The sequence below is a fragment of the Leopardus geoffroyi genome, chromosome C1 (genome assembly GCF_018350155.1).
Source record: "Leopardus geoffroyi isolate Oge1 chromosome C1, O.geoffroyi_Oge1_pat1.0, whole genome shotgun sequence".
Taxonomy (NCBI): domain Eukaryota; kingdom Metazoa; phylum Chordata; class Mammalia; order Carnivora; family Felidae; genus Leopardus; species Leopardus geoffroyi.
Genome location: NC_059328.1, coordinates 33,873,471 through 33,887,338, shown reverse-complemented (window position 1 = coordinate 33,887,338; position 13,868 = coordinate 33,873,471). Strand labels below are relative to the sequence as shown.

General features: G+C 45.7%; 2 protein-coding genes across 4 annotated transcripts in view; one reads left to right on the top strand and one right to left on the bottom strand.

Moving 5' to 3' along the window:
- CFAP57 (cilia and flagella associated protein 57) overlaps positions 1–4,841 on the bottom strand; it is an 81,034-nt gene extending 76,193 nt beyond the window's left edge. For 2 of the 3 annotated variants that reach the window (XM_045476953.1, XM_045476952.1), the window contains exons 1-3: positions 4,735–4,841; positions 4,319–4,495; positions 146–504 (exon numbers count right to left, since the gene is read on the bottom strand). In XM_045476953.1, coding sequence (XP_045332909.1) covers positions 146–504; positions 4,319–4,475 — 516 coding nt within the window. In that variant the 5' untranslated portion in view covers positions 4,476–4,495; positions 4,735–4,841. The remainder of the gene's footprint in view (positions 1–145; positions 505–4,318; positions 4,496–4,734) is intronic. The other variant, XM_045476954.1, reaches the window with a different exon arrangement.
- Positions 4,842–4,867: 26 nt separating this feature from the next.
- Positions 4,868–12,764, top strand: EBNA1BP2 (EBNA1 binding protein 2). Its single transcript, XM_045476955.1, has 9 exons — positions 4,868–5,140; positions 5,224–5,307; positions 5,508–5,677; positions 6,547–6,670; positions 7,934–8,023; positions 9,701–9,776; positions 10,011–10,104; positions 12,016–12,178; positions 12,314–12,764. The coding sequence occupies exons 1-9, from the start codon at positions 5,075–5,077 to the stop codon at positions 12,362–12,364; spliced, it is 918 nt and encodes a 305-aa protein (XP_045332911.1). The 5' UTR covers positions 4,868–5,074; the 3' UTR covers positions 12,365–12,764.
- Positions 12,765–13,868: the final 1,104 nt, after the last annotated feature.

The following is a 13,868-nucleotide window of genomic DNA, read 5'->3' as shown; positions in this document are numbered from 1 at the left end:
GCCCCTTCCCCACTCATGCTCTCTCTCAAAACAAATAAATAAACTTGAAAAAAAAAAAAAAGAACTTTTCAAAAAAAAAATGCATGTTAAGAAACTGGCAGTGTTCCTGGCACACAGAAAGCATTCAGTAAAAGACAGCTCTTACTAGTTTTATAACTTGCACGATACTTGTTATGTTGGGAGGTACCTGGTAGACGGCATTGTTCTGAGAGTCGGTTCTAATAATAGCCATTACTTTCTGTTTTTCCCACAGCCAATAGACAAGGTTTGACTCTGGAGGTGATGTCTGAGTCAACAGGTATTTGGAGTCTGGAGAAAAAGCCATGCTAATAAATCTCTGAACGGGAAAGTCAAAATTATTAAGGATTTTGCGCTTCCGGCAAGGGATGGATGACAGTTCGTAAATGGTGATGACAGGTTTTTCTTGCACAATCTCGGAGATGGCGAGGTATCGCCGATTGGGACTGATGGACAAGGCCAGCATGCCCTGACTCTTGTCTGAGCCTGCGAACAGAGGTAAAGGGGGGATAATGAGGGCAGATCATGCTTTCATCGTGACTCGACATGTACCGGGCACAGTGGTGGCAAGGTTGACTCATGGGAGAAAAGGCACAGAAACAGGTAACTGTCAATCCCTGCAGTCCCTTGGCCCTGCTATGTCTGGGGTATTAGGAAAATGGCTAGGACGGGTACCTCGCAGAGGCTGAGGTAGGAGGAGAAGTCAAGGAACGATGCCAGAGGGAGGACAGGTGGGATAGAGTGCAGGGTGGGGCAGGGGGCAGGAAGAGCAGAGGTGTGCATGTGAAAAAGGGTACAGTGTGGCTGGGGCATCGCACGTGAGCCCGGAGAAACCACAGGTGGGTGTAGACGGATGGAAGAGGGTGGGCCTCCATGCCCTGAGCAGCCAGCAGGCAGCGCCCCTCTATTTTCGAGGCTGAGACACCAACTGCCGGGGGCCCCAGGCTGTCTCACAGTTAGGTCATCTGTGTGAATCTGGCCAGTCTGCTGGACTGGCTTTACAGTAAAGCTTGTGTTCTCTCGAAAACCAGAGACGGATGCATTCTACCCCGACTTTTCCTGGAATGTGTCAGTGGTACCTGGAGATAGAGCAGTCATCTTGCAACCATGAGGTAACAAGCACGAGAATAAAAGTTGTGGTCTAGAAAGCAAAGGCTGAGGCAAAGATGAAGGGGCAAGAACTTTATTTGGGAGAAGAAATCAGGCCCACATTATGATTTTCGTGGGTCCCTTCTTCCATTAACAGTAAAAATTAATAAAGTGGTTTAAAAAATAAGCTGGTAAAAATTATATCTTACGACTGCATTAGTATAAAGAATATAATCCAGACTGGACTTAGTATTATTATACTCATTTTCTTGGGTCTCTAAAAGTATCATGGGCCCTGGGCTCTGTGCCTACTGTGCCTTGTGCAAAAGTCCGCCCTGATTCAAGCCCAGGGCAGGGATGGTGAGCAAGGCAGTGGAGAAGTGCTAGAAAGTGATGCCCTGGGCCCTGTGCTGTCTTTCCCAGCAAGCTGAAGGGAGTCTGTCCAGCAGCAGGACCTCTGTGGAAGGGCTTCAGGAAGTGACCGTGCCTTGGAAAAGACCCTAGGTTTGGGGTTGCTGGAGACCTTGCATGAGGGTTTGGAGTTTATCACAGAGGCAAATGAAAAGCCACGAGAGTTTGGAGTTTATCACAGAGGCAAATGAAAACCCACAGAGGAATTTTTGGAAGGGTCAGACGCATGTTGTAGAAAAATCCCTCTGGCAACTGTGTGGAAGACAGACCTTGAGGGAAGGAAACCAGTGGGCAGATAATTTCAAAAACAGGATGGCAGTGACAGGCGGTATGAAGGCTGGGATGGGGAAATGAGAGAGATGCCAAGTAGGACCCAGTGGCTGCCTGGGTGAGGCAGGGGAAGGAGAGAAACAAGCAATGATTGACGTCTGGTGACTGGGAGTAGGGGTGACAGCTGGGAAGGAACATAGGCCGAGGGAGTTAGGGGTCATGGCGAAGAGTATGTCCATTGTTTTTTATGGAAAAAGCCCATCCAAAGATTTTATTTTTACTCATGTTTATTTGGTTCTAGTTTTTTCTGATTTCATTTTTTTTTTTTTTTACACTAAAGTCTTTACTTCCTCTCGGGGCATGAAGTAAGGACTTAGATTGATTCCTGTTTCCCAAATACCTAACTAGTTGTCCCAGCACAGATTCCTCCTAATGCTACCTTTATGATATATTCAATTCATTTACATATCTACATATATATAACTGGGTTTTGGGGATATTTATACCAGCACTACATTCTTTTTGTAATTGTAGCTTTATCATGCATTTGACAATCTGGCGAGGTAGGGTCTTAAGGAAGAGAGGGAAGAAAAGGAAATGAAAAATTCAGTTCTGGATATATTGTGTGTGAGGTGCATACTGTGGGACATTTAGGTAGAGAGATTTAGTGGACAACTGGATATGATTCTAAGGCTCGGAGGAGAGGTTGGGACTGAAAATGCAGACGTGAGGTAAGAGTCACTGTGGGAAGTTGAAACTGGGGGCATAGATGAGATTGCCCGGGGGAGGCAAAGGAAAACTTCTCCCTCTTTCCTTTTGTGCTTTCGTGCCTGGGCTGTAGCTGGCATAGCATCTATCCTGGTCATTTCCAAGTCCTGCTCCTTTGAAAACACACCTGTCTCCATGGCAATACTGAGAGCTTCTAGAGAGCACAGGCCGTGGTTTTCTTTATCCATTCACTCATGCAATCCACTCATTCAATCACCAGTGACTGGCACCAAATGGGTGCTTAATATATGTTGGCTGATTGCAGAGCTTGTAAAATGCCTTTGCACACCTAGTTGATGACGGCCACCTCCTTGAAACAAGTTCACCTCGTGCATGAGTCTCCTCCTATCTTTTGGTTCTTTTATTATTATTATTTTTTTTAATCTTTATTTATTTTTGAAAGAGAGAGACAGAGTGTGAGCAGGGAAGGAGCAGAGAGGGAGACACAGAGTCCGAAGCAGGCTCCAGGCTCTGAGCTGTCAGCACAGAGCCTGACACGGGACTTGAACTCACGAACCGTGAGATCATGACCTGAGCTGAAGTCGGACAATTAACCAACTGAGCCACCCAGGCACCCCTACTGTAGCAGGATTCTTGCACAGAGAGTCGTGACACCGAGGCTTCTCTTTCCATAAGGAAAAAACAAAAATCTTTCCATAAGGAAAATTACCCGGTAATTTTAGTCCTGGCCATGTGCCCTGGAGAACCCACACAAGTGGATGAGCGTACATACATGCAAGAAACTTTACAGCAGGATGCTTTGTAAAGCAAAAAACTGTTGTTTCCCAAATGTCCATCAACACTAGAATGGATAAATATATTTGGGGCATTCCATTCATATGATGGAACACCATATAGCAATAAAACGACTCAGTTAATATATATTAAGACGTATGAGTCTCAAAAGCATGATGTCAAACAAAAGAAGGTCTTGGCATACGTATAACCATGATTAAACTTATAAAACTTGGTAAATAGCAAAAACAAAGATCTATTTTCTATAAGGCCACACATATACATGGTAAAAGTATATAAAGAAATAAGGGAGTAATTACAATATCCAGGATGGGGTGTGAGTATGCGTGGTGAGAACAAAATCAGGGAGAAACACTGGGGCTGGCAACGTTCTATTTCCTACCCTGCGTGGTGCGTTCATGGACCTTCGCTTTATTATAGTTCTTTAGATATTAGATATATGCAGTGAACACTATTTTGTAGGCATGTGTCAAGATCAAACATTTTGAATGCAATAAAGACTGGAAAAAGAGTGACTGAGTTGTGGAAATCAGGTATAACATTAACAGGACCAGTGTGAACAAACACAAATGTAACATTATACAAACGGTTATTTGTGATTTGTGATTAAACCTCCAGGGCCTTCATCATACACGGTTCCAAAACGTGATGTAATGAAGGTACCGAACTCTGGAAAGCTGTGCTAAACAACTCAAAAAGTGGCCCTGGAGATGACAAAGACAATGATATTGCAGCGGCATGAAAAGAGACTCTAAAATAAATTTTTTTCCATTAAATCAGTGGGGGAAAAAAGTACTTTTAAATTAACATCATTTTACATGTGATTTTAACGATGTATGTGTGGTTACTCTGTTAATGCAGGTGGACGTGTACTCCTTCTACCTTTATAAAACTATACGTATATTTAAGTTGGTCAAAATACTTAACTTTCTATAGTCTTGTCGGGATTATGGGGTTATATTTGGCACGGTCAAACGCATGCGTAGGGATGGAAAGGTTTTTTTACCTGGAATGAATTTTTGCCACTTCTGATCCACATTGTACTTCACACAGTGATTTCCTGAAGGAAATATAATGATTTGTTCATCGAAGAAAAAGATATTGTTGGCCACGTGGGATCGAAGACCAAAAACATGCAGCGACTGAGCCACCACGGTCGACATGGTACCCGGCAAAGAGTTTGCTGAACAAGGAGCGCAGCGGTGAGCTTGGAGGCGCGCGTCGCCCCGCCCTGCCCCGCCTCGCCCCGCCCTGAGCACGCCCCTGGCCCCGCCCCCGGAGCCTTCCTCCGGTTCCGCCCCCCCGCCCCCCGCCCCCAGCGGCCCCCACACCCCCTTCCGCTGCGGCAGCTGTTTCTCCCCTTTCCTTCGCTCCCTCGAGGCTTCTTGCTTCTCCAGAGGACCCCCAACTACGCGCTCACACTTTTGGCGTCTTCTCTTTGGGTCACCAGACCACGCGTGTATCCAGGAGTAGAACCCCTATGGGTCCCGAGCAACCCGGCTCTTTCGGACGCCGGAGCGGTTCCTATAGCAACGGCAAACCGGAAGTGTGGATATGCGGCCGGAAGCGGAAGTCCCGGTGGGAAAGTTCTGCCGAGGCACCCGGCAGTCGGCGTTGGTGGGGCTCGGGTCCACGTGGGGCCGCGGCGTGCGAGCAGGGGGCGGGGGCAGGCGGCAGCAGCGAGAGGCGCCCCTTTCCGGCCGCGCGGGCCTCAGGCCACCGGGCTCCCTCGACTAGAGCGGACGTGCACGTTCGCTGCGACATGGACACCCCCCCGCTGTCAGGTTCGGACTCGGATTCTGATGATTCTCTGGTCACCGACAGGGAGGTAGGTGTCGGCCGGGCTCGCGGGGCTGGGCGCGGGAGAGGGTCCTCATTCCCCCGGTGCTGACTGCCGATTGTACCCTGCAGTTGCAGGATGCGTTTTCCAGAGGGCTCCTGAAGCCAGGCCTCAATGTGGTGCTAGAGGGGCCAAAGAAAGCTGTGAACGACGTGGTGAGCTCGGGTGCCTGGTCGGGGGGGTCCTAGGACACGGGATGCTCCCAAGGCACAGTTGTGCTTGGCGGACTGAGTTCTTGTCCCAGGGCAGACGCAGCCTGGGCATTGTCAGGAGGTCCGGATGTTGGGGTTTATTTAGTGCTTTGTCCGTTGGCCTGTGTCCTTCATACAGGCTCAGTGTCTGATGAATTTCCTAGAGTGGCCTGAAGCAGTGTTTGGCTGAATTCAAGCGGGATCTGGAATGGGTTGAAAGGCTTGATGTGACCCTGGGTCCCGTGCCGGAAATCAGTGGACCTCAGTCAACCCCTCAGAACAAGGATCAGAAAGCCTTTGATCCGGAAGATGACTTCCAGCGGGAGATGAGTTTGTATGTTTGTTTTCAAGTGTGGGAGAAGGTGGGGGGGGGGGGGTGGCTCTGTTCGAGAAAGGGGGGAGGTGGGAGAAGCAGTGAGCCTGCAGTCCTCAGAAATTGTCATAAGCCTGAGAGTGAGTAGGAAGGCTTCTTTTTTTACTAAAAAGCTCTAGAAGATTGTTCCTGGTTGAGAAAAGAGCCCTTTGGTCCACCGGTTATAATCCAAAGTCTAATTTATTTTATTTTTAAATTTTATTTTGAGGTATTCAGTTTTAAAGTTTTTTGTGTGTTTTCAGTTAAACAGAAACTTGCCTCAGAGGTTCCTACATGACCTTTTTTAAGGACTACATAAGAATTCATGATTGGTATTAGTTTTCTTTTTTTTTAATGTTTTTATTTATTTTTGAGACAGAGAGAGACAGAGCATGAGCAGGGGAGGGGCAGAGAGAGGGGGAGACGCAGAATCCCAAGCGGGCTCCAGGCCCTGAGCACAGAGCCCGACGCAGGGCTCAAACTCACAGAGTGTGAGATCATGACCTGAGCTGAAGTCGGACGCTCAACTGACTGAGTCACCCAGGTGCCCCAGTTGGTATTAGTTTTTAAGTTAAGGGGTGTGTGGTCACTGTCTTAAAGTAATTTATTTTTAGCAGAACTCCCCCTTCCTCTTTAAAGAGTATACAGTTAAATCTCTCCTAGATACCAAGTTAATGAAGCTTTATTACATTTTCATTAGTGTATGTGTGTTCTTGCTGGTGGAGGTCAGATGTTGAGCATTTTTCTGCCCCTGGATAACTCCAAGGTCATCCTCGATAGATAAGGCAAGTGAGAGGGAGTGGAAGGTCTCTCTCCCTTCGCTTATTTCACATTTTGTCCTACATCCTCAGCTACCGGCAAGCCCAGGCCGCTGTGCTTTCCATATTACCCCGGCTCCATCAGCTCAAAGTCCCTACCAAGAGGCCCACTGACTATTTTGCAGAGATGGCCAAGTCTGATCAGCAGATGCAGAAGGTAAGAAACAAAGGTTTTCTCTGGAAAGCCAAGGCTTTATACTTAAGTGTAGTCAGCTGGCTTATCTCCTGTAATTTAAAAAAGACTAAGCCCACAGTGTTGCTGGGTGGTTCAGTGGGTTAAGTGTCTGACTCTTGATTTCAGCTCAGGTCATGATCTCACAGTTCTGAGTTTAAGCCCTGTGTTGACCGCTTGGGATTCTCTCTCTCCCTCCCTCTCTTGGAGATTCTCTTCCCCTCTCTCTCAAAATAAATAAATGAGCTTTAGAAGAAAATAAAAAGAACTAAGCCCAATAATAGGGAATTGGTTGTCAGAGGACAATTATCGTCTTGATTGCCTACTTCAGACTCATGCCAGTCACCACCAGTTAGATAAATAGAAGGATGATTTTTTTCCTAGTTTAAGCATTTAAGGGGAGGAGAAGTACTGTAAGAACTGTGGTCCCGAGATCAAGATGGCCTTTTGCATTTCTTAGCTGGCGTGGTCATGGCATGGCATATAGAGAAAACACACTTCTTGTCCAGCCATTGCCAAGGGGCGGTGCTCTAACTTGTAAAGAATTATTTTTCTCTGGGCATCAGTTTTCTGTAAGATGAGGGATTAACATATAGCTCAGATGTAGTATAATTTAGGGTTACATAGAACTTGATCCTCATTTAACTCTGGGAGGAAGAGAATTGTCAAAATTTAATCCCAAGATATATTCAGATAGTCCTATTGGGTCTCCAGCTGGATTTTAGGGAGCTCTTGTTTCAGTGGTACTTGGGGAAGCTAATCTAGAGACGAGCTCAGACACCCCTCTGTACACTCACACTGACACGTGCTTACCCCTTGACTGAAATGTGTGTGTCTGATGGAAAAGGCGAGGTACCTGGTACCTGCTTGAGTTTTTAATGTGTATGTGGTGTATCTGAGAAGGGGACTGAGGCTGCATGCTGGTTTGACCTTAGTCTGCAGACAGTTGGGTTGGGGAAAAGTTGGTTTCTCCTGGGAGAATGGCAAGCAGGCAGTTTTGCATAGCGGAACAAACAGCACACTGGGAGTGGGGAGGTCACTTTTCAGATCCACCATGGATACTTTTGGTATCCTGGACAAAGTGCTCAACCTCTGGGCCTCTTGTCCTCATGTATGAAACAGGACTTACAAGATTCCTTTGAGCTCCAGTTTGCAGAACCGGGAAGATGTGCTCCCTGCTCCAGCACACCCTATGTGGTGGTCAGCCCAGATTCACTTAACGTGAGCTAACAATATTTTGTGTTTCAGATTCGGCAGAAGCTGCAGGCTAAACAGGCCGCCATGGAAAAGTCTGAAAAGGCTAAGCAACTGCGAGCACTTAGGAAATACGGGAAGAAGGTAAGAAGGAAGATGTGGGTGCACGGGATGAGGCCGAGTGTTTGTCAGGCTGGGGTGACTGGGTCAGGTCTGCTTCTGTGCCCTGTGTGTGCTCTGTCTTGTGTTTATTATCTCACTGTGGGGAGTATGTGCTCGTATCCACGAGCACAATCTTCCCTTGACACCAGGGTCTCACCAGGGGTAGCATGGTAACTGTAGGCGATTCATTCATTCCACTGGGCCCCATTTGCTCATCTGTACAATGAAGAGGGGAGTCCAGATCAGTGGAGTCCCAACCTGACCACAGCAAAATCACCTGGGGAGGTTTTTCAAAACAGATTTCTGGGCTTCAGAATGTCTGGGAATCCGGGTGTTTTTTCTTCCCTTCCCCGTCACGCCCCAGCTTCTCAGATGATTCTGAAATGCATCCTGCTTTGAGAATCACTGGCCTAGATGATGTGAAGTCCTTGAAAGAACCATATTATTGTGATCCAACTGAGAGGGAAAAATGGCACCCGTGTGCTTGAACTATGAACGTCTGAGTTCTAACATGAAAAAAACCTCAGGTTAAAAAAGGGCAGGCATACCATGAAACTCTTTGGTTTTTCTTTGTTATTTCATGGTTATTTAGGAAACACGATGACAGGAATTGAAGTCAGGGTTGTGGGAAGAAGGGAGTGTGAGGAGGGTCAGCAGAAGTGTTCGGACCTTGTCCGCGTTTTGGACATAAATGCTTGTGATCGGGGTGCCGAGCTGCTGTCCACATTGGGAGTCACTTCCCTGCCGGATCCTCAGCAGAGTAAGAGTAGATGAGTGTCCTGTCCTGTGCAGAAGGGCAGCTGCGTATTTATTGGATTGATCTGGTGGTCGATGGCCGAGGCCAGCTCAAAGACATGGGCATTTGGTGTAAAAATCTAATTTGTCAGAGCCAAAGAAAACGTCACTGGGGCCTGTTAGCTCACTGTTGCTAACTTGAAGAAACCTCATAGCAGCGATTCTCAACTGGGGATAATTTTGCTTACCAGGCAACATCCGACAACATCTGGAGACATTTTTAGTGTCACATCTCCATGGGGAGTGTGCTACTGGCATCTAGTGGGCGGAGGGCAGGGAGGCTGCTAAAGATCCCGCAGTGCGCTGGGCAGGCTGTCCACCCCCCAACACGGAGTGATTCCTGTTCGAGCTATCAGTAGTATGGAGATTGAGAAACCCTGCCTTTGAGTATTGGTATCTTCTTTTGTCCTTACAGCCTTTTTTATGTTTTTTGGGAGATTGTTTGTTTCTGTTGGTACTTTCATGCCTCATAACGGAGTGGGTTTGACACTTAATCTGCTCACACATAACGAACAGAGAGAATTGGGTGTAGACCTAGACGTGATTTGCCGTGATTTTGTAGGCAGGATGGTGGAATGGGGTAAGAGTGCAGACTGCCTGGGTGTGAATTCAGCTGCGTACTTTCCCACTGCGTGACTCGGGCAAGCTGCTTAACTTCTCTGTGCTTCAGTTTCAGGGGTGATAGGGATTTCTACTTCACTGGGTGGTTGAGAAGATAAAGTAAGAATATGCTTAGAGCCTTAGTGTAGTTCTGGCACACGTAAATGTGCGGTGGTGATGTTAGCACATCGTTGTTACCGAAAGCATGTAGGTGCTTACAGCGATGGTCTGGAGTGGGTATGACGGCCCTGTGTTCATGTCCAGGTGCAAACAGAGGTTCTTCAGAAGAGGCAGCGAGAGAAAACACATATGATGAACGCCATTAAGAAATATCAGAAAGGTCAGTATATCTCTGTCCTAAGGATATAGGGAGCAGGGGTAGCTGCTAATTTGAACACATACTGCTCTGGAGCCTTGATTGATTTGCAGCCACGGGGCCTAAGGTTTGGGGACGGTGTGGGGAACAAAATGTATCTCTTAAAGTTAATTTAGCAAGTAACAACCTTCTTTCGAAGCTCAAGCTCTTCTTAAAATGAACGTGTCAGTGCTGATCAAAGTACCTCTTCCCTCCCAGGCTTTTCTGATAAACTGGATTTCCTTGAGGGGGATCAGAAAGCTGCTGCACGGAAAACAAAGGAAGGAGCCAAAGGCCAACAGATGAAGAAGGGGTATGAAGGGTTTTTGTTTGGTTTTGTGATGGGTGCTGGGCAAGCGAGTCACGGGCACGGCAGCGAGTTCCACAGGAGTGGCCTCGAGTTGAGAGAGCACAGTGCTGCCTGTGGCCGGGGCTTACCGGCCCATGTGATGGGTCCTTTTAGCCGTATCAGTCTTGGGAGATTAAAGTAGGGTGGTTTAGGGGGCACCTGGCTGGCACAGTCAGTAGAGCATTGGACTCTTGACCTGGGGGTCATGAGTTCAAGCCCCACATTGGGTGTAGGGCTTGCTTTAAAAAATTAGTTAACTAAAAACCAAAAAAACTAAAGTAGGGTGATTTAAGGATTTGGCACATTTTAAGTGGATGCTCAGTAAAAGTTGCTCACAGCGTAGACTGAAGGTTCAGGTCCAGAGCCTGCCACTTTCGGCAGCTTTGAGCAAGATTTACTTGACCTTTCTGAATATTTGTTTCCTCATCTATGAAAATGAGAAAATTGTATGGACCTCATACCATTTTGCAGATTAAAAGGGTTAATGGCAAAGATTATTATTTTCTTCTTAGTTCACCTTTATGCATCCCTGGACCCCAGGCCTGGGGGAAATGATAATTTCTGTAGGATATATGAATGCTATGATCAAGGCATTTGAGGGAGTAGTGTGGAAGCACATTTTAGAAATAGCTGACCTGGTCTGGTGATGAGGGCGTGAGGATGGCTCCCTGGAGGAGGGTGCCACCTGAGCTTAGTCTGAAGGATGAGTAAGAACCAGGAGAATAGGAGAGACACTGGTTTTGGCAAGAAGGAAGAACACGAGAGAGTGAAAGCATAGAGGTGAGAACAGCAGTTTGTGTATGAGGGAAGAGCAAGCATTTGGTGCCACTGGGAGTGCGGTGTAGGGCAAGGAGGGGTGAAATGTAGCTGGAGAGGGCCCTGGGCCAAGTCACAGAGACAGTGTTTGCCTTGTTGAGAAACTTGGGTTTTATCCAGTAGGCACTGGGGAGACATTGAGGGCTTTACTCAAAATTACGAGTAGGTCATATTCATGTTTTTGAAAAATTAAGTGTACCTCGTATAAAGGATGGACTTGAGGGGGGCAGGATAATTGATTAGGGGGCTATTACAAAAGTCCAGAGAGCAATGATAATGACCCAAAAGGGGTAACGGGGGCAGAGAAGAGAAAACCGATTGAAGAAATATTCAAGAAGTTAAACTAGCACCACTCAGTAATTGTGTTGGGTGTAGAGAGTGAACAAAGGAATGAATAATCAAGGCTGGCTCCCAGGTTTCTAGCCTGGTGGCTGAAAAGATGTAGTTCCACCAGCCTCAAGTCACTGCTTTTTTTTTTTTTTTTTTTTTTTTTTTAAGTAGGCTCCACACCCAACGTGGGGCTCGAACGAATAACCCAGAGATGAAGGGTCGCATGCTTTACTGACTGAGCCAACCAGATGCCCCACCAAGTCATTGCCTATATACAGGAGGTGAAACCAGTCTAGGAAGGGAGAAAGCATGTGATTTTGGGATATGTTGAATTTGAGATTTCCTGCAGGAAGACCAGTTTTAAAATTTATTATATTTGAATGTTAATTGCATGTACTATCCTTGAAGGGAATAGAAACAACTGAGGATGATCTAGCAAAAATTAGTTAAAATAGAAAACTCTTCAGAGAGAAGAGGTGAGCCACAAAATGTATGTGAAACCCTTCCTAGTTCTTGCTTTGTTTTCTTGCTCTAATGGTTAACACCATAAGTAGATGAGCTTGCCTGGGGGATTTTTAGAGTAAGAAAGTAGGGCCAATGATAAGATTCTGGGTAACAGTAGTATCTAAAGAGATTTTGCTTAGACAGGAAACTAGGGGTAGTCGTAGGCTGTAAGACTCATCAGGATTTGCAGTGCTGTGGGTGACCTGTAAGCCGGCATTTTTCCAGGCCCAATGCTAAGCGACGCTATAAAAACCAGAAGTTTGGTTTTGGTGGAAAGAAGAAAGGCTCCAAGTGGAACACTCGTGAGAGCTACGATGATGTATCCAGCTTCCGGGCCAAGACAGCTCATGGCAAGGGCCTGAAGAGGCCTGGAAAGAAAGGATCAAATGTAAGTGAGCCAAGGGGTCACATGAGGGGCTGGATCACCTCCTCTCCCATCCCACACCTACCCGCTCCCTTCCTTTCCCTGGGGCAGAAGATCAAGCTGCTGTGTGACCACATGCGGTATTTTCTTGTTCCATAGAAGAGACCTGGAAAACGAACAAGAGAGAAAATGAAGAGCAGAACACGCTAAGCAGCATCTTTGTATATGAGGAACCAAGAGAAAGGGATGCAGACTTGGGATTTCACAATACAGTTGGATCATCTTTTGGTTTCTTTTTGTAAAAAATTCTTTCATAAACTAAAAAATTTTCAAAGAAACACATCCTCTTGGTTAAAAACTCAGGACTAAAGGATTGAGAAGTTACTTTTATGTATTAAGATTGCTGTTTATTGATGATAATTTAGACTTTGAGCCCAAATTGCCTTCCTTTTATGATAATTGGAGATTTAATGTATACCTTCCTCATCCTTCCAGGTAATTGTATCATGGGTTTAGATAAATCAAGAATCAGTGTTTATACATTATGATTGTTAAAATACCAATCACTGTCAAACTAGTTGTACTCTGATAAAATTTCCTTTGTGATACAGCTTTTGGGTTTTCCTTGAGTTGATTATCACCCTTATTTTCCTGTGTGCCTAATTTTCCTTGTATATCTTTATTTTTCCTTAGACCTATGTCATTTTAACCAGCTTACACGTTTCTGCTCCAACCTAGATCTGTCATGCAGCTGTCACCTTGTGTCTTCTATACCATCTACATCATAGCGACATCTTAGCTTATGCCTTCCTTTGGTGTGTACCATCTTCTGGTATCTTCTAAGGAAGGGGAACTTGAGAACTTCCTACATTTCTGCAGTTGCCTTTAGTTTGGCTGATGGGTATTGTCCCGACAATGTTGTAGGCATTGCTTCTCTGTTTTGCTGCCTCCTCTCCCCACTGAAAAGTCACTGCCCTTCCCTTTCCTTCTTTCTGGAAGCTTTTCTTCACCCAACGATCTGAAATTCCACGATAACATGCCTTGGTGTGGGCCTGTTTTTATTCTTTAATTAGGGTATTTAGAAGGATGCAGGTTCTTCAGTTCTGGCAAATTTTATTTGATAAGTTCTCCCTATTTTCTTTGTTCTAATTCTGGAATTTTTGTTAGATTGTGAAACCCTTCCAGTGATCTTCTAAGTTTGTATTTTCGTTCTACTTTAGGGGAAAGATTCTTTTGATTCTTTGTCTAATCATTTACCGAGTATTTTAGCTTTCATTTTCCATTTTATTCTAAGCATTCTTTGTTCTTTTATCTCATAATGTGAATTATAGTTTTGGTTTTTTTAAGGCTTTTCTTCTGTTCCCTTCATTCTGTTTCCTTGGGTTTTCCCCTGCCCCACCTGTGCATTATGATCCCCCTTTTTCATGTTGAGCCGTGTGGGTCAAGAGCACAGACTTGGGCCAGACTGCTGGGTTTGACACCTGTTTCTGCTGCTTGTTGTTTGACCCTGGGCACATTAATTTTTCTGTGCTTTGTCATCTTTTCATATACATGAGAATAATATCTACCCAAATGTCAGCATTAAGTGAGTTAATATATGTAAATGCTTAGACTGTTGCCTGCCATATGATAGGGAGTTTATACCTGCTTAGAATTATTTTGTTGGGGGGAGTTTCTTCACGTCAGCCTTGGTGGTACATACTTGAGAGGTGCT

Excerpts from the sequence above, each read along its gene's own strand:
- EBNA1BP2 (XM_045476955.1), top strand. The coding sequence starts at position 5,075 with ATGGACACCCCCCCGCTGTCAGGTTCGGACTCGGATTCTGATGATTCT. Across the intron at positions 8,024-9,700 it reads TTAGGAAATACGGGAAGAAG|GTGCAAACAGAGGTTCTTCA; the intron begins GTAAGAAGGAAG and ends GTTCATGTCCAG. Across the intron at positions 9,777-10,010 it reads CATTAAGAAATATCAGAAAG|GCTTTTCTGATAAACTGGAT; the intron begins GTCAGTATATCT and ends CTTCCCTCCCAG.